Source organism: Platalea leucorodia, assembly GCF_965183815.1.
Source record: "Platalea leucorodia genome assembly, chromosome: 9".
NCBI classification, from domain to species: domain Eukaryota; kingdom Metazoa; phylum Chordata; class Aves; order Pelecaniformes; family Threskiornithidae; genus Platalea; species Platalea leucorodia.
Window position 1 is genome coordinate 20,747,722 of NC_138831.1, and position 24,354 is coordinate 20,772,075.

General features: G+C 46.1%; 1 protein-coding gene across 1 annotated transcript in view; it reads left to right on the forward strand.

The window, feature by feature from the left end:
- Positions 1–24,354, forward strand: part of BSN (bassoon presynaptic cytomatrix protein) — a gene marked incomplete at both ends in the record, with an annotated part of 92,833 nt that overhangs the window by 11,662 nt on the left and 56,817 nt on the right. The window contains one exon of the mRNA XM_082321504.1: positions 12,005–12,404. Coding sequence (XP_082177630.1) covers positions 12,005–12,404 — 400 coding nt within the window. The remainder of the gene's footprint in view (positions 1–12,004; positions 12,405–24,354) is intronic.

The window sequence follows — 24,354 nt, forward strand, 5'->3', positions numbered from 1 at the left end:
TCTACTTGTCAACATATCTAAAATCCAGTTCACTTATCAAGTAAATTTCTCAGCCTTAAATTTTACCTGCTTCCATTTCTGCCAAGTTAAGCCTTTCAATGGGACCATGAGGACAGATAGATACATCAAATATGCAGATGCGTCAGTCTCTTTGGGGACAAATGTTCTGGTCTGAGGTATGTGCGGCAGGGAAATGCATGCAGGGACAAGGCGCCTCAAAGAATTGCAGACACTGGAGAAGTGTTTTCCTTTGATCCTTTAAAGAATTTGGCAGAGGAATTTCAGACTCTCCTATTTCAAAAGTACGTTTAAACTGAACAGCTTGAAATATTGAAGTTGATGGTGCCTCTGACAGTATTGGTAATGTATTATTCTTCGGGTTTGCTTTTTCTTTGCTCTTGTGAATAGCAAGTTTTACACACAAAAATGTAATTAATTCTGAGTTTGGTTTGCTATTTGCATTTGAGCTTCCAAATCAAATCTCTGAAAACCAGAAAGTGCAAATCTGAGACACACAAACAACTATTTTGATGCCATCCTGTGCAAGGCAGTTGGCTGACAGCCCCAGGGCAGCGTCCCCAGCAGGCACTTGCAACCGTGGTCTTGTCTCCAATAATAGACATTATTGGACCACATGTTCTGGTGTGGGGAACATCGGGGATGGAGAAGCTTCTGCAGCTGAGAAGTGTTTCTGACAACTACAACCTGATGTGAAGTTTTCATCAAATGGTATCTGGCCGCGTTGGACATGAAGCTCTCCTCCTTACAGGAAAGTGTGGGCTCATCAGTTTTACCATGTACCCCTCTACATACACAGTACTTGGAGCTCTTTTTGGGGAGCACATGAGTTGGTCACTGTTTCCTCAGTCCCTGCCCAAATGCTCTTCTCTTGATTGCTCTTCCACACCTTAGATGTCAGCTCTCCTGGTAACCTGAGGCAACAACAACAAAAAAAAATTAAGGACCTAAATGGCCTGAGGAAGAGTTAGAGGGACAATTATGAGATGGCCAAAATGCTGTGAGGTGCAAAGACACAATTGCAGGATGGATAAAAATGCTACACAGACACAAAAAAAAAAATATATTAGGTCTTGTGTTTCATTTGCCCGGGCTCAAACAAATAGGCGTGCAAAGTCAGGATTTTTCTGTTGCTGCTCGCTGCAGTTACCAGGAGCTGTTTGTCTCTCCACAGTATGGTAGTCTGATTTCCTCTCCTGGAAATTGCTGTTCTAACTGGGTTTTTCTTTCCTTTTTCTAAAAATACAAGCCAGTTTCTTCCTGGTATGTTATTACTGCCTCATTTTAACAGCACTTCTCTTTCTGATGGATCTTCCTATTTTTTATGCCTGGAATGAGTGTTGTTCCTCATTCCGGGCTGAGTTTGGTTGACTCAAGCTGTCACAGAGATGGATAATGATGCATTTTTTTTGCATCAGCTTTTAATTTTGGAGCATGGGTGGAACTCATCCAAAAAAAAAGGGCCCTGCAGTCTTCCCAGCTTCTTAATGGTCAAATACCAACTTCTTGCTGCTGGAGGTTTTGTAGAAGCACGGGGACCTGTGGGTGCTGTGGACAGGACTGTGAATGCTGTCCTGGTGGAGCCAGACCCCTGAGATCGACCCCTTTTTACCTGCCAGCAGCAAACTGCTCTCCAAGTCAGAGCATTTACCCACAACGGGCCAACAGCTGCAGAAATCCCTCCAGCTCCTGGACTGAATCAAGCCTGAAACTCAAAAGGGAGCCTTGCAAAACCAGACCTTTGTGCCACTCTCCGGGGCAGGGAAAAAGCCAGAAGCAAGTCAAGGGAATGGGCTGCCTCTGCTTTTCTCTTTGAATTGCTTTCCAGAATGCGTTTTTCCCAAAATAACTTAATTGTCTATTTTTTTTGTAGATCGTTCTATATTTGTTGATGAACATTAAATTGACATTTTCTGAGAACTGTCCAAAATGGCTTGAAGAACTCTTTGCAGAGCGGCAATATCTCATTTAGAGCCCACCACTACACGTGGCTATGGTTGTCTTATCTTCTGTGCATTACTCTGCATTTCTTGACCTTGGATTTCACCTGCCATGGCGTTTCGAGACATCCATTTCAGGAGAGCCTTCTAAAGCTCTTTGCATTCAGTTTTAGCTTTGAATACTCTGAATAAATTTGTATGGCTCAGCAAACCCTTCATTACTCCCCTCTTTCCCAGGACATTTATGAATATATCCCGTTTATCCCATGGCAGGGTCCTGCAACTCTACTTGTGAAAACCTGACCATCTACCTCTATCCTTGGCGTCCTAAATTGTGATCAGTTAGTAACCCACAAGAAGGCTTCCCCTTATTTCACCATCTTTTACTTCTTTTTTTCCTTCTTTCTTTCTAGACTTTTAGCCTAATGTTTCTCCTACTGAGATGATTTTTCAGACTAATCCTGTATATGAAATGGTTCTGGTGTGGCAACCTTCATAAATTTCTCCTTAGTAAACAGCATGGCAAAGGTTGGATTTATCTTTTCTTTTACAGTCTTTCATTCCTTAAATATTTCTGTTGCGTTTCAATCTTTTTTCAGTTTTCCAGATTCTTTGGCAGATTTCCTATTTCTAAAGTTTTAGAATTTTTTTTTTTTTTTTGGCCCAATTCACAAGGTTTTTTTGCATGCTTTATTAGTGCTTTAAATTTAATTTGCCAAAATTTGGTGGGTTTTTTTGTTTTTTTCCTCATCTAGATGCAATTTTTACTTTTTGAAGGATATCCTTTTACTAATGTAGCCTTATTTGCTCCACTCTTTAATTATGTTGCCTTGTTATGGCCATGTCTTAAACCCTTTCTTGATAGTGTAAGTTCTGCCTGTGGGCCTAATATGCTAAGAGATGGCATGGAAACTTCTCTTTCTTACCCTTCCACCTACTGCTTTTAATTTCTTTTTAACAAACTTTCTCACTTTTTCTGATTTTTATTTTCCCCATTTAAATCTAAATATTATAGTAGTCATGTGTATTTGTGTGTTTTTTCCAGTCCTGCAAACAGATTGAACCTGACTGTATTATGGTCACTGTTACTGAAAGTTTCTGTTGTCAATTTTGGCATCTCAAAGCAGGTGCTGTGCATGTCGCAGGACTAAGTCAGGAGCAGGTAGCTTGATTCTGCATTGCTTTAGGGAATAGTTAACAACCTAAACAAAAAATTGTATTGCTGCCAATTAAAATCGGAGAGGCTCTCAAGGCGGGGGGTTATAATCATAAATTTACAAGATAAGCTTTCACGAACAACGTGCCATAAAAATTACTTAGCTTCATGCTGTGGTTTATCTTTTGGCTTTGCTGGCACTTCATAAATACAACACAGTAATTCATGCTGGTAACTTTACTGGGACAAAGGTCTTTAGTTAAATGTGACTGTGGCAATCAGCTCTTTTACCGTTTAATTGCTAGAGCTCGGTTATAAGATGTAAGTGGATGGAGGCAGAGGGGAGCAGTTGTTTCTTGGCTGGGGTACCCTACCCATGATACTTGGCCTTTCTGGTGTCTGTGGTATTTTCAAGATTGTCATGACCCTTTATAAATTATATGATTTTTAACATGCATAAATGACTTGCTCACAGCAATCAGCTGGACCTGGGAAGGAGACAGAGGCCACACATCAAACAGCTAGGTGGAAATAAGATTGAAGGGACGGCTGTCAGCCCGCTCCTCACTGTGACTTCTGAGGACATTTATCCCCATTTCAGCCGCCCTTTCTCTACGTGCTCCGTGGCATTGGTCGCAGGGCCGTATCTCTGTGGCAGGGCTCTTCGTCATTTCTTGCAGACCTTCTAAGTCCTGCAATAAAGAAGAGAGGAGCCCTGCAGGCAGCAGCCTGCAGCATCCCCCGAGCATGGCCACCCCCAGCGCTCCCCTGAATTAATGTGCAGTTTGATACGCTCAATGGCGGAGGGCTTAATAAGTCCTGAAGTTGGGCAGCTGTGCTGAGCATCTTCCCCTTCGGCAGTATCCTTGGGGCCAGTGGCTGGGGTGCCCGCTGCGTCCTCTCCTTCCAGCTCTCCTCAGGGGCTCCGAGGCAGCTGTTCACCTGCACTGATGGTCCAGAGCTGACTGCACCCATACACTGGAAGAGCTACTGGTCCTCCGTGCTTTATATCTTCCAGATACTTCCTAAGTGCCCAGAGAGACACAGATGCTGCATCAGAAATCCTGTGGACCTTTCTAATAGCTCCACGTTCACCCCAGGGATAGCATTTTTCCAGGCATGGTGGAGCCAGGGCTCCTGCTTTGCATTTGTGCCCTCCTGGCTCTCAGTGGCTAGCTGTACCGCTCCACTCATGCCGTGCAGCTAATTGCATCACGACCAAGAAGTGGCTTCTACTCTGTCTCTGGAAGATTTCCATGTAGTTTTCTGCTATCATAGAGGAAACAGATTTTCCCTGACGCTGAGGCAGAATGGATATCGGACACCCCTTATCCCCAAGAGATTTTAATGCTTTGAAGTTCAAGATCGTAAATGTTCTCAGCAAGTTATATCACTTGAAAGAGACCCGTTCAAATCTTTCAACCCTCAGTGTGTCTGGTCCTGTAAAGCTATCTCAGAAGAAATCTCTTTGATATATATTGGACTGAGATCATTACCTGCAGGCTCTTCTGTCATGCCAGTTGCCGGTGGCTCTGAGGGGATTGGCCAAGATACTGACAGTGGTGGCTGCGCGTTTCAGGCATCAGCAGCTGAAAGAGCAGCACGTGGGGGTCGGCAGGTCACTCAGTGACTTTCTGGCTTGCAAGGGCTCCTGGGAGGTATGCAAAAGTCTCCCCTGACTCCAGTTCAGGTGTTGGGGTTCATAGAGGCTGCTCTGGACTCTATGGGGATCAGCGGCCTTGCATTCAGTTGCAGATGTTCATCATGGTCTACATAGGGTGACTAGTAGATGTCAGACCTTGGGATTCTCTGACGTTTGGGGATGCTGGGCTGGGGGGCGTGAGCAGCCCTTGCTCTGGTTTTATGTTGCAAAGCACCCTAAGGGAAATTGCTCTTAGCTCAGCCAGGGCCAAGCTAGGTGCAAATCAAGTATTTATTTGCCACATAGCAAAATTAGAATAGAAGAGAAGAGAAGAGAATATTTCAGTTGGAAGGGACCTGCAACGATCTTCTAGTCCAACTGCAACTGATAACGATTCACAAACATTTACAAAAAAGGCAGTGTGCGGGAATGAAAATAAGAAAGTAAATGTTTATTTAGAGCTTAAATCAGTCATAAAACCCTCTTTCGGTGCATAGGATTCAGCTAATAAGATGGCAGATGCTTCTCAACAACCATGCTTTATACAGCAGTGTGAGTGACATTGATGTGTTAGCCTGTTGCTGATTCTCAGTTGAACTAGACAAGATGCTAATAAGATGGAGAATAGCTGGTTTGTGGTGGACTGAGGCTTTTCCTAATCTTGACTTTGCAGTATACTGAGTCATGCACCTATAATGTGAATGTAAACTGGAAAACTTCTGGTTCTTGTTACCTTTCCATAGATTGGAGACCTCTGCATTTTAAACTAAGGGAAAAGCTGGCAACAGCGCTGTGTGTTATCTTCTGCAAAACCAGGGGCCAGAGGAGGAAGGTGGCATGCCGTGCATCGCGGTGCTGTTTGCCACATGGCAGCATCGTGCTGGGACGCGGTTCCTCTGGGGAAGGTTGTTAGTCTGGTGCGTTAAGTGCAACTGGCTTATGCCACCGCCTGCCTGGCAGCCCCTCCTTGAACCCCAGCCCCGGTGGGGTTTAACAGGGAGGCAGAGGACTCGAGCATATCATGTTCCTCTATATTTATGAGAACAGGTATGTGGGTGGAGGTTAGGGACCCGAACGATTGCCCAGATTGGGTGAAAGCCTTGAGCAAGAGCTCAAGTGTACTACCCAGCATCAGGAGACACGCATTAGGGGTGCCTTCGTCACAGGGAAAATGCCTGACAGAAGCTGCATCTTATTTGACAGGGATAAAGCAACCCTGGAGCACAAAGCTGCAGGAGAACAGAGTTTTTCCACTGCTCACAAAAGCAAGTCATTGAACACTGTGGCCTTTCACAAGAGTGCTTGTGTTGCCATCTACTAAAATACTCCCTGACAGTTTCTAGTCACCATTTCATATTTTCTGGTTTGTTTTCAGCTGTGTGGCATTCGCTGTTTTTAAACCATCCAGTACACACATTTCCAGCATGAACTTCTTCCTGCATGGACATAAATGTAATTAAGTCGGGAGCACTTGGATTTAAGCAGGTGCTGATTTTTAATTCTGTAACTGCTTATTTTTTTTTGTCAAACCAGAGTCTGATACAGGATTCCCCATGTTGGATGTAGCACTTTTGGAGCTACGAAGCTGCCACCAATAAAACTCCCAAGCTCGGTGGATGTTTTAGCATCGCTAGTGTGAGATTTTCACTGCACGTAGCTGAAACTGGAGGCCCTCCACATCAGACACTTCTTTTTCTGTTTATTTATTAAAAGGTTGCATGCCCTATTTTCTAGTCTGACTTGCTAATAGGCAGTATATACCAGCTAATAGTTGATATTATCCCATGCAGCTTCTATGCCTCCCCGTAAGCATTAGGAATTATGTTTTTCTGAGTCAAACCCAGTGCTATTTTGACCTAGAGTGCAACTCCCCTTTTCCTTAGCTATCTCTTTTTTTCTAAATAGGTTATATTCAGTGATTTTTTAAAATCAGTCATGTGGATGTTCACATCAGGTTTCAGTTGAACCAACTAGGTCAAATCTCTGCTCATAGCTGAGCAGCTCTAATTCTTGTTCATTAACCCAGCCTCCCTCTTTTGGGTGTGAGTGTCTGCACATCTTCTCTCTTTTCATGCTTTATCTTGATTTGTTTGCTTCTCATACCCTTGGTTTTGCTGCAGGTAAGCAGTCATTTGTTTTCCCTATTTTCTACTAATAGAATAGAGTTGCTTATCCCCATTTTGCTTATTTTTGATAGGGCTGTGAAGCTAGGAGCTCCCTTCCATGGACAAATGCAGCTCTTCTTTGGAAAGCCTGAACAGGGTGTGCTTTTTGTAAAATGATGGCGATGGTGCCATTTGTTTTCATGTTCTTTTTCTGTACTGTAATGCAGTAATTAGATCAGTTGCCCAGCGAGCAGGGACCCATTTCAGTTGGCACCGGGCAGAGAAAGGGATGCAATCTCTGTTTCCCGGTTGCATAAAAGGGCTGCAGCTCCTGAAGATTTACTCGGACCAAAAATGTTGAGCCCCCATGGATGTGAGCACGGCTGGGGTTTGGTGGCAGCTGAGCAGATGGATGTGGCCAGTGTGTTCAAGGGGGGAACGTGAAATTAGGAGAAAACCAATAAATTAGGAGAAAACCAATGCATATGCTCTCTCTTGAACTTTTCCACACACCGTGCCTGAACAAGACTTGAGTTACAAGCCATGTGTGTGGATTTTGTGTAATATCATTATTACTTGATTTTATAGCAAAGATGTTAACAGTGTTGGCATTTACCTTGCAATGGTTATTGCTCCCAAGTTAGCATCTTGTATGAAAAAGGACTTGTTGACACCCCTTGGGATGCTGGCTCCAAGCTTGGGTCTTGTCTCTAAAATTTAGTGGTACCACTGAACCTACTTGAGTTAAATTAGAGCAATTCCCTTCTACAGGCCCTGACTTTGCCTAGGAATTCCCAAATAAGAAGGCTATACCAATTTACTGGAACGGGATTGTAAACCAATATTATGTCATTGTATTGCTTTCATCTTTCCTAAAGCTGCTGACATCTTTTCACTGGCACTGCCATGCCGTCGAAAGTTAGGTTTAGGACAAATCACTTTTTTCTAGAAGTAAACATTAACCAGCAAACAGTCTAACATTTGTTTTGGCTGTAAATAGGACTTTGTTTTTAAAGCCTTCCCAATTCTTGTTATTTCAATGAAAAAACATCATTTTTACAGAAGCAAAAAAATCAAGCATAAAAAATGTGAGGTGCTTGTGACATCTTACACCACTGAGCTTGATTTTGTGGGGAATGGCTTTGACCCTTGGTTTTCATTATGCTGTTCATGTTTCTGATCATCTCAGTCAGCTGTTCCCTCCTAGTCCTTTCTCCATCTCCTCTCAGCCTGCCAGGACATTTGCACCAGCCCTAAATAGAAAGGCTGGTTTCATATCTGTGCTTGTTCCCGAGTGGAACAAGGATAGTTCTGCACCTCTTTAATCAGAAGTATCTGATGGAGAAGCAGACCTGGGTACAGATTAATCTCAGTGATTTTTAGCTCTGGGCTATGTGGCAAGCAACGTTGCAGTTTAGCTTCCTCTCTTGCACGGAGCTGAGGGTTAATTTTTGTGGGTGTTTTGCAGTGCTTCATGTCAGGAGATAGGCAGATGCTTTTTTCACTGCGTAGGGAAGGTAAGAGAGGTGGCAGGGATACGCCGCAGACTTGGGAGTGAAACCCAGGCTTCTGATATTGCCGACCCATGACTCTGCCCTGCATACTTCTTGACGGTGAAATGCTGTGTTCCTCTCTGCAGAAAGCAGAGGCTGGTGCCGTGGGCTGGTTTGCTGCTCCATGTTCAAAGGACGGTCAGAGTTGAGCTCCAACGAACTTGGCAAAGGTTGGGCAAGAGGCGGAGGAGCAGAGGGCTGGTGGTGGCCATGGCTTAGGCTGGCTGGGCTGCACCAGGGCAGGAGGCTGGTTGTAGCTTGGTTTGATGCTGTGTTGGCTTTATGCTGGAAAATGGAGGGAGTTTTAGAAAGCAAGAAGAAATCTGTCGTTTTTCAATTTAAAAATTAAAAAAAAGGAAGAAAATGGCATCTTCCCCGCTGCCCAACCTGCCAGTGATTGTGGGCAGATTAATAGAGCTGCCCGCCTGACCTTCTCTTGATAAAGCATTTAATAGACAGAATATAATAAATGGAAACCTCGGCAGTGTAATTGTTAATAAGCTTAGTCAAACGCACTTGATATTCTTTACTTGGACAAAATTATAACTCTGTTGGTAACCGTGAGAGCGCTGCTGAATTTGGACCCTGCGGAGATGTCTGACTGAGCATCGCCCAGTATTTCTAATTCAACAGTTAGGGCGGTGCAAAATCAATACAGCCCCCATCAAACAGGTGAAATCCTGCCTTATCAAGACATCTCAATCTAATTGTTAACGAGTGACCTAGGGGCATTGGGGAGAATTTCCTTGGAACTGGTTAGCAGCCCGATGCTAGTTCATGTTTTTATCAGTGATAAAGAGGGCTGTATGGAAAAAAGTGGATGAGCTGCAGTTTGGACTTCTGTAACAACAACAAAAGGGTTCATAGATGGGTACGAGACATACACTGCACGTTCAGCTGCTGCAAATGAGAGACAGCCCAGCCCGTGTCACAGGACGGCTGAGGCATCTTGGATAATTATAAAATAAATAAATGCAGTGGTGATGTAAGTGCACAGAGTGAAACCGCTGCCGGGAGCAGGATGGAGATGGTGCACGGCATTTCTTTGCACCTGAAATGGCGAAGGGAGCCGAGAGGGAGCGCCGTCCCGGGCGGGGAGAGCATCTCCGGAGCAGCACTGTCCCACCAGGCAGCAAGTGCCCAGCCACGCTCCTTCCCATTCTGCGCCAGGAATGATGCTCAAGGCAAAATAACAACACCTTGTGTATTTTTTCTCATGGGTTTTTGCTTTTTCAAGAGAGCCACAGACTCTGTTTTGGGTAGGGAATATAGTAAACTTGTCTGTGCCTTGTGTGACAGCTCCTCTTGATGGAGTGCACCTACAGAGGTACGGCACTCCTCACGTTGATTTGCTGCAAAAAATTCACGGAGCAAAAAATCCACTCTTTATTTAAAGAACTAAATTACTTGAACTGAATAAGCCAGACTGCTAGTACTACTAATACCAGCTGCAAAAATAGGTGATAACTACTAATATACTGCTAAACATTTCCGCTGTGGGTAGCTGCTGTAAGTCTTTTCCATTTCTCACTGTTCTGGGAAGTGAAACGGTAGTTGAGTGGTATTTCTGTGGTCAGAGCCGGTTTGGAGTCAGAATTCCCACTTGGTGGCAAACATTTTTTTCATATCAAATGGAAAAAAAATTAATTTTGAAATTTGCAGTGGAATAATGATTCTCTTGTTCCAAACAACAGTTATTTGACTATATAAACATTAATCTTTTCAAATAATTTTATTTCAGTGTTGTTTAATACACCATTAGGGTAGTATGTATTCTAATACATAGATGCTGTTTTTATGAAAATTAAATTTAAGGAGAGAAAATGCATTTTGCTTTCTGGTAATACTTTCTTCCGGTGTCTGGGACTGAGCTCTCCCATCTCCACCAGCTACGGATGCCATGCGTTTTATGGGGCAGCAGCTTTGCAGCCCTCAGCATCTGGAGGCAGATCCCATTTCTGAACACAAAGGCGTCAGGATTCATGATGGAGGAGCAAGGCGTGCAAATGGCACTTATTGCAGGTGTCTTGCTGCTGGGCCAGGTGCAGTTTGCTCTTTAGTCTGGAGCAGATCAGTTACTCCCTTATTGCTTTGCTTTATTATTATTGTGTGATTCCTCCTTCAGAGAAGTGGGTTTCAATCTGCAGCCGGAAAGTATTCCCAAAGTACTATTTTAATATTTATTTTCATCTGACTTCCTATTACTGTGGCAGCATGCACTTTGAATTTCATTAGTTTTATGCATTTAAGTTCCCTTTTTAAACCTTTATAAGGTCAGACCCTGCTTGGGTAAATCAACAATTTATTAAATTTGAGATTCCAAGTAATATTTTTCCTTAAACAGCTGTAGATCACAGGTAGTAAGGGCATTAGGGCTTCTGCCTTTTTGAAAAATATTTGACGAGCACATGCACTGGATGATTCTGTTACCTAAACCCCCTGTAATTACATAAACATCTTCCCTTGCAGATTTGTTCTCATGCGCTTGTGGTCCATTAGCAGCACGTTGCGGGGTACCTGCACTGAAATAACGTGGGAGGTGGGGTGTGTGGAACCTCGTGCCGTGCTCTCCAGCATGAGAACTCAAAGCTCTTGCAGCTGAAGCTCCTCCAGAGCTCCCTGGGGCTGCTGGACCCTCTCCCTGAGCTCTGGGGTGACAGGGAGCACGCGCTGCAGGGTGCTGAGCATCCTACGCAGCCTGTGAGGACTGCTGCCTGACCAGCAGCAAGTACGATGCCGATTGCTCAGCATTGCTCCTTCTGGGTACCTGGGATTTCATGGGAAGGTTTCATAGCCCTGTCCTGGTGCCCTGATGCATTCCAGCTGGTTTTCTGCCCAACCAAGGCTCACATCACCCAGAAGAGGGTTCAGCTGGGGGGGCAGCCAGCCCACCCAAGCCCCTGTTTCCCATGCTTCTTGTTTTGGTAATGATTACTAAAGCAGAGGTGATGCCCTCTCTCTTAATTTCCCACTGATTTCACCTGTGACTTGCACAGGGGCAGCTTGATAGTCAAGAAAGCATAAGTAGTTCTCCTGCCTCCTTTGGGCTTCTGGAGGGGTTTTCTTCCAATAGATAGGGCTCTTTGCAGTCTTTTTGTTTCACAGCAACTCATAAAAGTAGGTAGTGAGAAGATGGTTTAGCACGCGTTGGCCGTCTCTCTGCAGAAAGGGCCCTGCAATCTGCAAACCAGAGCGGCTGCTGCCTCTTCGAGCACTGGTTTGTGCTGGAGAAGCGCTAACGGGGAGCCCCTGGCTGGCAGGAGGCTGAGCTGCCCCAAACTTCTCAGTCATGTTTTCTGTGCAACTTTACAACTAAAGTTCAACTCTGAATACACCGAGTAATTCAATTACATCTCTGCTGCTGGGTTATATAAGAGAAGGCTGAAATTGCGCCTCATTTCATAAGGTAGAGCGTATCCTTCTGCTGATCTGAACAATTTCCCTGTTTTGCAGAGTGGTTTTGCTATACATCCTTGGCTGAGCTGGGGCTTTGGGGGCAGAGAGGGTACTTAAGATGTTTTCTGCATTGACTGGCATCATTTGAATGTAGAAAACCTGGCTTATTCTGTGTATTTTTAATGGTATTTCAGCACACTGAGGAGACCAGAGCAGCTGGATCAGGCTGCAGGCCAGCGGTCAGCATCCCCCTCGCTTGCACAGACTGTGCCCAGCTCCCAGAGCCCCCGAGAGATGAGGGGCCAGGGCCAGCCCGGACCACCGGCAGAGGGACCACGGAGGATGCTGCAGGTGGACGCCAGGAGCCAGGGCTCGGGGAGGTCTCCCTCGGTGTCGCCGGACCGGGGCAGCACCCCTACCTCTCCCTACTCGCTCCCGCAGATCGCCCCGCTCCCCAGCAGCACTCTCTGCCCCATATGCAAGACGACGGAGCTCACCTCCTCCCCTGGCCAGCCGAACTTCAATGCCTGCACCCAGTGTCACAGCAAAGTCTGCAACCAGTGCGGCTTCAACCCCAACCCGCACCTCACCCAGGTAATGCCTCCTCTTCCTCAGGCAGCCTTCCTGGCTGGTTCGGGTGGGCAGCAGGGTGGCCACCGCCAAGGTTTGCAGGAAGAGGTTCTTGTGTTCTCTAAGTGCAGAAGCTGCACTTTTGCTTTTGGCAGCTGCAAAGCATTGCCTGAGTAAGGGCTCTGCTGGTTAATCAGGGGATAATTGTGATAACGTGAGCTATAATGAGACGGTGTGGGTGGGGGGATAAATTAGTTAAAGGGAGATGGCAGACCACCAGAGAGGTTCAGTCTCTGTTGCTGGGACCCCAGAATGCTTGTCTGAGGTGAGGTCCACATACACAAAACTGCCCTGAAGTTGAAGGACTCAACAGTGGGAGGGGAGCATAGAGGTTGTTGGCAACTCTGAGATGTTGGTCGTATTAGACTCTGACTCATCCCAGGTGATGATGTTTTGGTGGCAGGTGAGTTTCAGACAGCATCAGGCTTGGTGGCAGGAGAGAAGTGCGAAGTCGTGCGCGAGATGGTGCCTTGCTGGGGGAGCGTTTCGCGCCGTGTGGGATGTGTGAAATGGATGCGCTGGGTTCCTGGAGGTGGATCCAGCAGCGGCGGCAAGCAGTGGGGTGCTGGGGCATGGGGCTCCCCATGCTGATCCATCAGGTCAGAGACCTCCACGCAGGGTGGGAAGGGACATGGATGCTGTTTCCAGCTGTTAAGAGGCAAGCCGTGGGCATTCCTCCTCTCAGGCTTAATAACAGAAACTTAAAGCCACTGCGCCACTCCAGTGCATGAGAAAACGGGATTCGGGCACTGAAGTCGCCTGGGTACCCACATTTTATTGCCAGTGGCTGTTTCTGGTAAGCACGCAATGCTTGCTGCTGAGACCAGACGTAGTGGTTTCTAAACACTGTTGTTTGAGAGAGACTCCTGCCTTCCAGTCCCTTTTCTCGGTGGAGGGAGAGTTGGGGTACCTGATACCCCTGGTATAGCAAGATGTAATTAGCTGGGTGCTGCTTTTGTACCCCTGTAAAGAGGTACTTCCCCCTGCAAAGATCCATATAAGGTCTCAGACGTTAACAAAAGGCCCTGAGGTGGAAATTCAGTCTCCTGCAAGGAAATGCTATGGGTCACACTTCCGTTTCGCTTCTAAATTGATTTGCTAAACATTTATTTTGTTGTCCAAGCATTGCATTGAAAGTTGACCAGCTACTTTGAATAGCAGCAGTTAAACAGCAAATAAACAAAAATGCACCAATTGCTCAGTGTCTGGTCAGCCTGGGCCTGTCTCCCCTGCCTCGCCCCCAGAGCTTTCCCGCAGTGGCCCCTACCCCGAGTCTCTCTTGTAGGTAACCATGTTAAAATGTGTGTGCGCACGGAGTTTCTGCTTAGCATCTCTAGGCCATCTCTTAATATCTCTAGGTCTCTATGCCCTCTGAAATGTGATTGACTATGGAGCATTGTTAAACATTGAATCCCATCGACCTGGGATGAAAAAAAGATGTGGTTTTTTTTGTTTGTTTGTTTGTTAGTTCTGAGTTTAATATGCATTTCAACAGCAAGCAACCTTAAGACTTGTAAGTAGGTCATTGAGGGAGCTGGGGGATGGAAACAGTGGTCCAAGATTGCTGCTTGCAGCTCGTGTTGGCAGCCTGTGTGATGGGCTGGCTGGGGGAGCGACGGCGGTTACTGCCGTCTTGAAGTGTGACTCGCTTTCCTCAGCATACCCGCTTGTGCTGCTATTCTAGAGCCACAGAGAAAGGCCTGTGAAGCAGTCTGGTGGCATTAAAAAGGGTTAACGGGAGGCAGCTGGGAGGTTGCTCTCTTTCTTGATGGTAGGAGCTGGGTTGGAAAGGAACTCCAGAGGTCACCTAGTCCAACCTCTGCTCAAAGCAGAGATCAGGTGAGGGAGCTCCAGGCCGCATCGAGTTGGGTCTCAGAAACTCCCAAGGATGGACCTGCCGGTCCCACCTGCTTTGCTGCTTGACCGTCCTCACAGGGCAAAACATCCATCCAGTCTGGTCCCTCAAACCCAGCAGGTGCTGCAGGGCGGCTGCACAGCATTGCTGATGAGGGGATTTGTGGGGTTGTATTTCTCATTTGCATTTCCTTATCAATATGTTTTCATGTGAATAGTTTCTACTTTGTGCTGCAGTAGATACGGATTTGTAACTTCTCTTTTTGCTTTCAAGGCTTTCTAGAAGGATTAAATCATCAAAAATATCACGTTTTCTAAGAAACCAAACCCAAAAAACCCAAAATTGTGTTTTACGTGGTACATCCTCTCCTGCATAATCTGTGGGACTGCCAGAAACCGCAGGTGTGGTAAGGTGGGAACTCCGGTACTTGTCTGGCCTAACACGGCCACGTGCGTTGACTTCTGAAACCCTTTCGAGAGCCTGGTGTTTATATAAGCTTGATGTGCCTGTATATATTTATATATATATATATATATATAAAAAATATGTATTATAAAATAGCTTTTTTTATATCTCTCTTCTCTCTCTCTCTCTCTCAATAAAATAACAGCCTTAGTGTATGAGCTGTAGTCCATCACACTCCATCCTGCCACTTACAAGTAGCAAGAGCAGATTTTTTCAGAGGAGGGTTAACCGTACCCCCTAGCAAAACACCTTAGCTCGGTAATTAGGTGGTAACTTCTGCTCAGAAGCATATACATTCCTTTGAAAAATTATTTTTCTTTGTCTTTTATTTTATTCCTTTTCATGTGGCTTGATGGTCATTTTATCTTAAAGGCAAGTAATGAATTTCTATCATGATGAAGCAGTTGGCCTCTATGGCATCTTGAGTTGATCGCTTGCTGAGCAGAAAAATATAATAATTTTTTTTTTTTTATTTGCTGTCTTTTTATTCCTTTGAGCACCAGCTCGTTCTTGTTTCACAAGACTGGGCAAACAGAAGTTCCTGTCTGCTGTCGGTGTCACTCAATATTTTACATGTAGATAATCATATTCTTCCCTCTGTTCATCTCCGCGCTCCGAAATAACTGCTGTCATCGTTTTCAATTTGGTCGCATGCTGGCATGCCAGTTTTCTCGTTCATTCACTTATTCCTGAAGGTCAGTGCTCTTGCCATAGATGGTTATTTTAAGCAAGGGGAAATGTAAAGCAAGGAGCTATGATGGCACCATTAAAGACAAAAAATTATGAAATAGCATGGTAAAATTTAACAGCTTGCTTACACACCTATGTAGGAAATGGGCTTTTGAATGGAGATGTGTTATTTTAAATGCAATACTGCAGCGTTAGTGTTTTAGTAGGATTTTTAATTTCTCATTAAAACTTTTTTTCTAGTTTTCCCCTGTGTTGTCTTTGAGGGTTTTTTTTGGACAGCTTGTTCTGCAGGACCGTACCAGCAAAGCTGTCATCTCCTCCGGGGGGGAATAGCTCAGTTTCAAGCCAGTACAATAGGTTTAGAAAATCCTCTTTTTATACATCTTTCACTTTGTAATGCTGCTCCTGTGGCTTTCGCCTGACTGATCCTGCAGCATGTTCATCTGATTGGATTTGCTCTGTTTGGTATCACAAGGAGCAACCTGCAGGCATCCTTTCTGTTTCTCTGGGGTTTTGAAGTGCCACTGCACATTGCTAATTTGAGAAATTAATTTCTTCTTCAGTGTTCTCTTAAAATTTTTTGGTTTTCTTTTAATTCAGTTCCTCCTCATCTAAGTGCTAACCTGAAGAAATTTAGAACTTGGTTTTGATTTTAATCAAGAGCAGTGGCACAGCATTAAAATATGTGCTTTAGTTAGTGCTGAAATGAAACTCAAAATGGCTGGCTGCCTAATAGGTTTGCTGGGAACTGCTTTGGGATTATAGAAAATCTTTGTATTCTTCCTTATGTTTCCATTGTGCTTTTTTTCGATTTGAAATAATGTTCATCAGAGGCAGTTTCATAAGTGTTCAGATGCACGCAACAGATATTTTTTCCCCACCCTGAATAAAAGGAGCATATTTATACATGTATGTTCTTCACCAAATTACTGTCTTTTTGAAGTCCCTGCTTTTGTCCCCAAGCCATTCTGAATGCATTCGCTGTATTTATGACCAATTCATAAATGAAGTGGTAATATTTGTTAAACTTCAGTTCTGGTCCACGTTTTTAGCTCTACTTAGGGAGACAGAAGAGATTCTTTGTACTCTTTACATTATGAATATAATGTAATATGAAAATATGAAATATTTAAAATATTTGAAAATAAATCTGTTCCCTACGTCCTCCATGCCGCGTAAGATCATCACCAACCTTTGATCACGGACCTTTGGCAAGTGAAATGTAAAAAGTCTCAGGGAGGATTAAAAACTTGCTGGTTGGTTTCCCGACAGCGGTCAAGGTCTTTTTTTCAGGAGAGGAAAACCTCTCAGCAGCTCTTGAGTTCTCTGTAGTGGGAAGAGGTAGCCACAAAAATAATGTAAAGATTTTAGGTAAATGTTTGAATTATATTAATGGAAAGCACACCATCAGTTGAGGAGGTGAGAATGAAATAATATAAGTATGAATGTACAGTAAAGGGCTGTATTTATCCTGTCATAATGTACCAGTAGATGGTTTTCTGCTCAATACTGTAAGAAAATTCAGATAAAGAGGAGCAAGGAAGAAGGAGTTAAGGGAAGCAGAGGGATGGCGCGGTGCTCAGCTTAGCCTCTCTGGCAGGAGGAGCAGTGCAGGGGGAGAGGGGCTCATCGGCACTGGAGGGATGGCCTCGGTCCAGAGCCTTCTCCAGCCCAGCTCCACCAGTAGCAGCAGCAGTGCCTGCCCACAGCATCACCTCATTCATTTAGCAAATGACTTTAAAAAAAAAAAAAAAAGAGAGAGAGACCAAACGTCACAGAAATTGTGAAGGTGCTCATATGCTTCTTTTCCTAAGAGCCCATTTCTCATTTGGTTCATTGTCTCAGTTTTATACCTTGCAGCGTGTCAGTGTCTGATCTTCAGTAAAACCTGCCAGTTTTATGAATTAAGCCAGTCTGAAGTATTTACGCTTCAGGAGGCTTTGGCTTAACTAGTGACCACTGGTTCAGCGGCCCCACAAACAAAGAGCTGTGCTTCAGGGTGCCAGGGGAGTTATTAGTTCTACATTAAAACGATGGCCATTATTAATAGCAGTAAATCCCCAATCTCTTCCTTTCATCCCTCTCATCTCCTGCCTGTCATTCACTGAACATCCAAACATTTAGAGGGCTCTGATGCCCGCTGTGTAAGCGTGGGCAGAATCGCTGTTGGGTTCAGTGGTTTTACCCTGGGGTCTAATAGATGCTGAAACAATTTGGTGGGGAGCAGCTGGGTGCAGGTCTCTTGGGGTCTGGGTAGCCCTGAGGTCATTGGAGCATGACTGTAATTTATGTTTCTGTAATTTATGTGGCCTGAAGCCACGTTTTACAGTATATTGTGCTCTGACACGCTGCCCCATCCTTCCTGGGTGTTTATGTGGCAGTTTCTGGGACTGTGGCTGTGTCCCCTGACCAGTGAGCTCGGGGGCACCAAGGGGTGAGCACTGGAGGACTGGATGAAAAAAGGTGAATATATTGCTTGCTAATAGATAATTAAACATGATTTTTATGAGATATTTAATCTCCCCTGTCTCTCTCTGCCTTTTTAAACAACCAAAGTGGTCCTTCTCCTTGCTGGCTCTTCACTGAGAAGCTGTGGAGCAATGCCAGCATGGCATCTCCTAAATTTCCAAGTTTTCTCTGGGTGCGTCAGCTCCGAGTTTGATTTAGTTCTTTGCAAAAGGACTGGCGGCAAAGGAGGAGCCACGACATTGCATTTATGCGGTCTCTTCTCTTGCTGAACGGCAAAGCCCACAAGGTTTTCTTCTGCCCTTGGGACCTCGCTGGCTATTCATTTTCCTGGCTGTGAAGCAGCCTCAGCTGCATGCATGCAGCACCACATCTCCAAGATGTGTTATTGTGCTTGTGCAGAAACGTGAGGCTGTATTTAGAGATTATAGTTCACCCTTCCTTTGAAGAATGGGTGCTGGGTCTGAAAAATGCTGGATCTCAAAAAGCAGATCCTGTAGTGGGATAATATTTAACAATAAGTGTTTCTCCGGTCTGGCATCCTCCAGGGTATTTCACCCCCAGGTGTCATGCTTGCGGTGGCCGTGGTAGAGGAGCTGGTAGCTGGGGAGGTAAGGCTATAGGGCTGGCTGTGTAAACAGCGGTCCTCCCTTCTGTGCACCTTTCAGCAAGTTCAAGAGTATGTTTTTTGGTTTTTTGTGTTTTTTTTTTTTTTTCCTCCTGTGATCAGTTCAAAACCCAGGACGCCCTCAGGCAGGCAGGATTTGTGTGCTGCTGTGGTGTTAGACAGCTCTTTGCATGTGTACATGGTAAGGTTGCACCCTATATCCAGCCAGACCCCTGTGTTGCTGAGTCAAGTTGCTGGTTTCAGAATGATTTCTCTTTTGAGATAATCCTTCTTCATGATATAGCTGTAAAAATAAATCTGTCGTTAGCGTTACGTTGCAGATCTGGGAGAAATTTTCCATTGGATCAGTCTGGGCAATAGGAGAGAAATGTGAGTTTTATTCCAATTTGTTGTTTGTTTTTAGCAGAGCTTCAGCCAGCAGTGACCTGTATGCGCTGCGCGTGATGCTTTTTGTAGGAGCCGGGGCTCATCGTGGCTGCTGCCTTCTCATAAGGATGCAGCGATTTTGGGCTTCATCTGCCCTGAGAAACGCCTGCCCGGGCAGGGGTGCTTGGCCCAGTCTGCCGCTGCGGGGCAGCTCCTGTCCCCAGTGCTGGGGGTTAGCATCTGCAGCGTGGGCTGGCTGGGACCAGTGCTCACTGGGGACGTGCCCATCTGAAGAAGCCCTACAGCTCTCTTCAAGAGCACCTCGTGCTGTGAGCACGATGGAAAAGCTAGGCACTAAAAATATACTCTTTATGATTGCAGTGAATATTCTGTATTTTTTTATGGTGAGAAAATATTGATAGGAACCTTGAATTTATTGCCCTGGGCCAACAGGTTGTGTGTGCGTGTGTTTCCCGTATTTTAGGCCTTCCTCACCATTGCCCTTCACCTCTTAATCCCCTTATCCCTACACCAAGTACCCCAGCCTTCATTTCATCCTGTGTCTGCAGTGTTGCAGTGGAGGATGCTTCTGTTATCTCTCACTTGCCTTTTTTATTTATTTCTGCTCTATCTTTTTTTAATGGGGTGATTAGCACTGAATGAAGCAACTAATACGAAGCTGGAGAGTAGCATGCTTGTACTTGCTGAGGCTTTCTACATATAAATGACTCATTTGCCTTTTTGGCCCCTGCTGCAACCCGAGCAGGGGCTGCTTCTAGCCGTCTGCAGCGACGTGCAACTTGTCTGTTTGACAGATCGCAATTTAAGTTAGAGCCAACATAACAAAAAAGCTTGTGAGTAATTCTGGCTGTTCCTCCCAGTATGCCGCCTTTCGCTGCGCTCTGCGTAGATGATTCAAATAATGCAAAATTCACTTGCGGAAAATGTCAAAAAATATCTTGGCTAAATGGTTCCTGGTGACTAATGGGGCTGGTGTTGCTCACGGGGGCCCTGCTCTGCCAATGGCTGGCTCCAGTGAGCCGTGGCAGCAGGGACCCAACTGCGGGGACACATAAGGGTCCGCGGTGACGTGTTAAATTGTTCAGAGGGGACAGGAGAGCGTGGCTTCCCGCACGCCAGAGTGATGCTGCGGTGGAGAGGGGTAATAAAAACAACTGCAAGTAAAGATGAATACTTCTGAGAGATGGGAAGAGGCCTGCTTTCTTCTTGGCATCTTCTGTCGCTTGATAAATACCAAGCCCAGCAAGCTGCACGCGCTGAGCCGCCACCGCCCTGCGTCGTCCTTCCCTTGGTACATTAAGTTACGGCAAGCTGTTTGCTTGGATGAGGCATGGTTTTCCTCTAGCTTTCAACTCACATATCACTTTATCATTAAAAAGAAAAGCAAGCTGAGGATCGGAAGCAGCTGTCAAGCTCTCCAAAGCAGAGCGGGGTACCGAGTCAGAGGCTCCCCATGTTTTTGAAAGCTTCGCTGTGTCTGCTCCTTGCTTTCACTTGCTCCCCCCGGATGTCCCCGGGTAGAGGAATAAGATCATTTACAGCCTGTGGTGGTGGATGGAGCTATTTTGCTCACACGGATGCTGCTCAAAGTTTTCCTACCAGTTGAGCATGTGAAATCTCACGCGTGGTTGAGTGTCCCTCTGGATCCCGCTCACCATGCACAAAATATCCTGAAGAGCAGCCGTTGCACAGGGCTTTATAGCCCTTGCTTGTACAGTCTTGTTTGCGATGTGTGCTTGGTGGTAAAATGCTGTGCTGCTTTCAGGGAGCACTTGGGAGGAAACTTCAAGCGCCTTCAGTGCCTCAGCAGGGATTGAGTTAATCCCAGCTGAATTAATTCCTATTTACCAACTTTCTACAAGCAGCAGAGAGGAGGGTGGTTATAATGGGGGGTGTCAGACGCTACCCACTCTGCATCCCTACGGTGCTGTCTCTAGTGTGGCAGAGGGGTGCCCGGCAGGAGAGCCCCGGTGCAGGAGGAGGCACCGTGATGTGGCTCTTCCCACCCTGGCTGGGTGGGAAGACGTACAAGGTTCATTTGGTCCCTAAAGACAGCGGCGCTTGGCAGAGGTGGTGACATCTCAGCAGCATCTCTTTTGACCTGAATTTTAGTCAATCACCGATGCTATTTATGGAACTGTGTGGGCTCCCATCACCAGAAACCCAACTTGCTTCTTCCTAACCCAGTTTCTTGTCTGTCTTCTGGCCATGGTGACGTTTAGGTGCTGAGAGGGGATTTACCTAGTGTGGTGGACTGAAAAGTATCAGAGATTTCTGAAAACAGCCCTGCGAATGCAGTAAGGTGTTTGTGGGACAGCAGTTCATGCCTGCTGAGGTGTTCCTTGCCACTTTAATTCAAGCTCATACAGCCTTGCTCCCAGACCTCACCCTCCTGTCATACCCAGCTCCTCATCTCAGAGAGGTAATATGCAGCCATGCTCCTGAGCAGCCCTTATCTGAGGGGGGTGTGGTGCTAATTGGGCTATGAAAACTGGATATTTTAACTCTGATTGAAATGCCATTTTATCTAGGCTGTAAACCTTTTGATCAAGGACAGCCGAAGGGTGGGATGTTTCAGCTCTGGATTCGGTTCATGTTGTAAATAGGCTGTGCCGTTGGCTTGGCTTTCTGCTCTGGGTGAGATCAAAGCCAAGCTGTTGGAATGGCTCAATAGGGAAAGATGTGGTCTTAATGGGATGGGAGTAGACTATGCAGCAGGTCTGCGGGATTAAAGGTTTGTCAAAACGAGTTAAGGCATGGACATAACATGGCACTAAACCAGCTGGAAGTCAGTTTTGAAGACTGAAGGGCCAGCGTGTCCCTTCCCTTCCCCCCTTGCCCCCTGTGCTGCCCACTTTGATGCCCACCTCCTGCATCTTAGTTGAGCCCCAACTGCTTGTGCAGCAGCCCTGCTGCCCGGTCACAGCTCATGGAACTCCCCCAAGATGGGAAGAAGACTTAATGTTGACTTTTTGCTCCCTCCCCACCTGCTCCATCACCCCCTTGCTGTGTCCAAGCCATGGGGTTAGACCGGCCAGACCCTTGAGTTGGAGACCTCCATGGAAGAGACATGAGTGGCAGGCAGGACAGTCTTATGGAGCGGAAGTTTTGGTGCCCACCTACCTCCAGCCACCCTCTCCCCCTTCTAACGAGCACGACACAGTATTCCTGTTAGACAGAAACAGAAGCACAAACACTCGGGCTCATATGTTCAGCAAAGCCTAGATTATTCTGAATCATCCGATATCCTTATCAGAGCGCTACAGACGGCGCTTGCATCAGTCACAGCACAGGCTAGTGGAGTCGGTGGCAGCACTCTGCCCGTTTTAATTGCCACAAGCGAGCAGCTATTTGAAGCCCTGTCCCCAAAGAGCAAACGAGCTTGTCACTGTACGTAACTCAGCTTGCAAGAAACGCAGGCTGAGCAAGCATTTCCTATTAAAAGCCTGCTAAGGATGCAAACGTATAGGGGTACACATATACTGCAGCAACCAGCTGGGCATGCCGGAATGGGGGCACTGCTAGACTTGGCTCTAGGAATGGCAAGTCCCCTTGGGATTTTAGTTTTGGGCTTTTTTTTCCCCTATTTCTTAATTGCAGAGTACCCTGATGCCTAAAGGCGGGGGGGGGGGGGCTGGAAAGGCCGTGTCCCTGCAACTCCTCGGGTGTGGCGTTCCTCCAAAACCAGCTTCATCATGGCTCTGGGCCACACATGGGTTCTGCTCAGTCCCTCCTGTGCTGTCAGGTGTACCACGTATTCTTTTTTCCCCAGGAGACATCGCATGTTTCTCCTGATCTCCTGGAAGGCACTGCTTGCTGCTCCTTCCCCCTGTGAACAGAGTATGATGCCCAGTAGATAAAATACTAGGTCTAGTGGAAAGGTCTGGCTAAAAACTAGTGGTCTGTGCTAAAATTACCCTGGGGACCTGAGGAAGAGTTGAATTACCTGAATTTCTGGATTCCTCAGAAAATAATGAGCATACTTATTGTGGGGAGAGGCTTGTTCTTGAGCACGCCTGCCTCTGTTTTGCCTGCGACTGGCAATGCATACTCTACATATTGCAAAACCTTTTGAGCTTCGAGAAAAGCAAATACCCTTGGTGTTTGATGGAGCACAGCGTGCTAATGCAAGGCCAACAGTGCTGGGGCAGAGGAGGGGTCCCCTCTCAAAGGTAAAGCCCGGTTAAACTGAGCCCTTGTACCCAGCCATGCTGCTTTCATCTAGTCCTGAGCAACCTGCCCAAGGGACCTTTGGCAGACTGAGGCATGAATCCTGATTTTTTTTCCGAGTCCCAAGTCGGTACTGAGATGCTGGGCCAGGCCAACTAATGCCCTGAGATTTGTTTTTACAAACTCTACCTTATGTTCTGACCTGCCATATTAATTTTCCAGATGATATGATTGTGGCTTTCAAATTGGAGAGCGCTTTGAGAAATATCACCAAACAGGCATGCTGCTGCTGCCATCTGTCTTTGAGCTGCTTCTGGGATCCCATTACTTGCTCTCAGCAGACGATCGTTATTGCTTTATTGAATTAGGAAGAAAAAAATCCATCGACTTCTGAAATATTGTTTTCCATAGCTAATTCCAGGTGCTAAATTCTTGTTGAGACCCGGGGGACGTGTTGAAATAATGCTTTATGCAGATCCTGGGCATAAAGTTTTTACACGTATGCCCAGAAAAGTCCCATGATCTGATAGCTTTGAAGGACATGTCATTTGGAGGGCTCCAGCACCACTGCATTAAGTGATCTCCAAGCCATGCCACCGCAACCAGGAGCCAACATTGGGCGCTACTTTACTTTTTGTAAAAATTGAAGGCTTCATTGCCCCTCCTGATGGTTTTGGCCAGCTCAAGCTGTTGCCCTAAGTCACCCTTCTCCTCCAGCCAACACCTTTTCTCATGTCTTCCAGCTGCAGGCAGTTGTCCCACGCCACCCAGCCTGCAGCCCACCGGGAAGCAAAGGTCTTAGCACAGCGAGACCCTCTCCCTGGGCGAGTGGGTTGCTGTGCACCGATGAGCAGCATCCCCTGAGGTGATGTTGGCCAAGCATTGTGTGCCATTTTGCATCCCAATGCCTGCTGCATGCCGTGGTTCAGACTTGCTTCTCCTCCTTTCCTTTCTCTGCAGTGCCAGGAGCCAGCCCAGCCAGGCAGGGGGGTTAACACCAACAGACAAGGCTGTGGGTAGATAAAAGCTTATGGGAAGGTGGTATTTATTTGGATGCAAAATGTTTCCCCCCCGGTGCACAGGTCCTGCTGCTTCCCTCTTGCTGGCCAATCCATCCCTTATCTGCCCAATTTAAGGCATTTTGGGTCTGATTGCTCACAGTCGGTGCAGCTCCCACTGTTCAGCTGGAGGTTTTGATGCACAACACTCGAAAATCAGGAGTGAGACTTCACCAGCTGAACACCCGAACATGG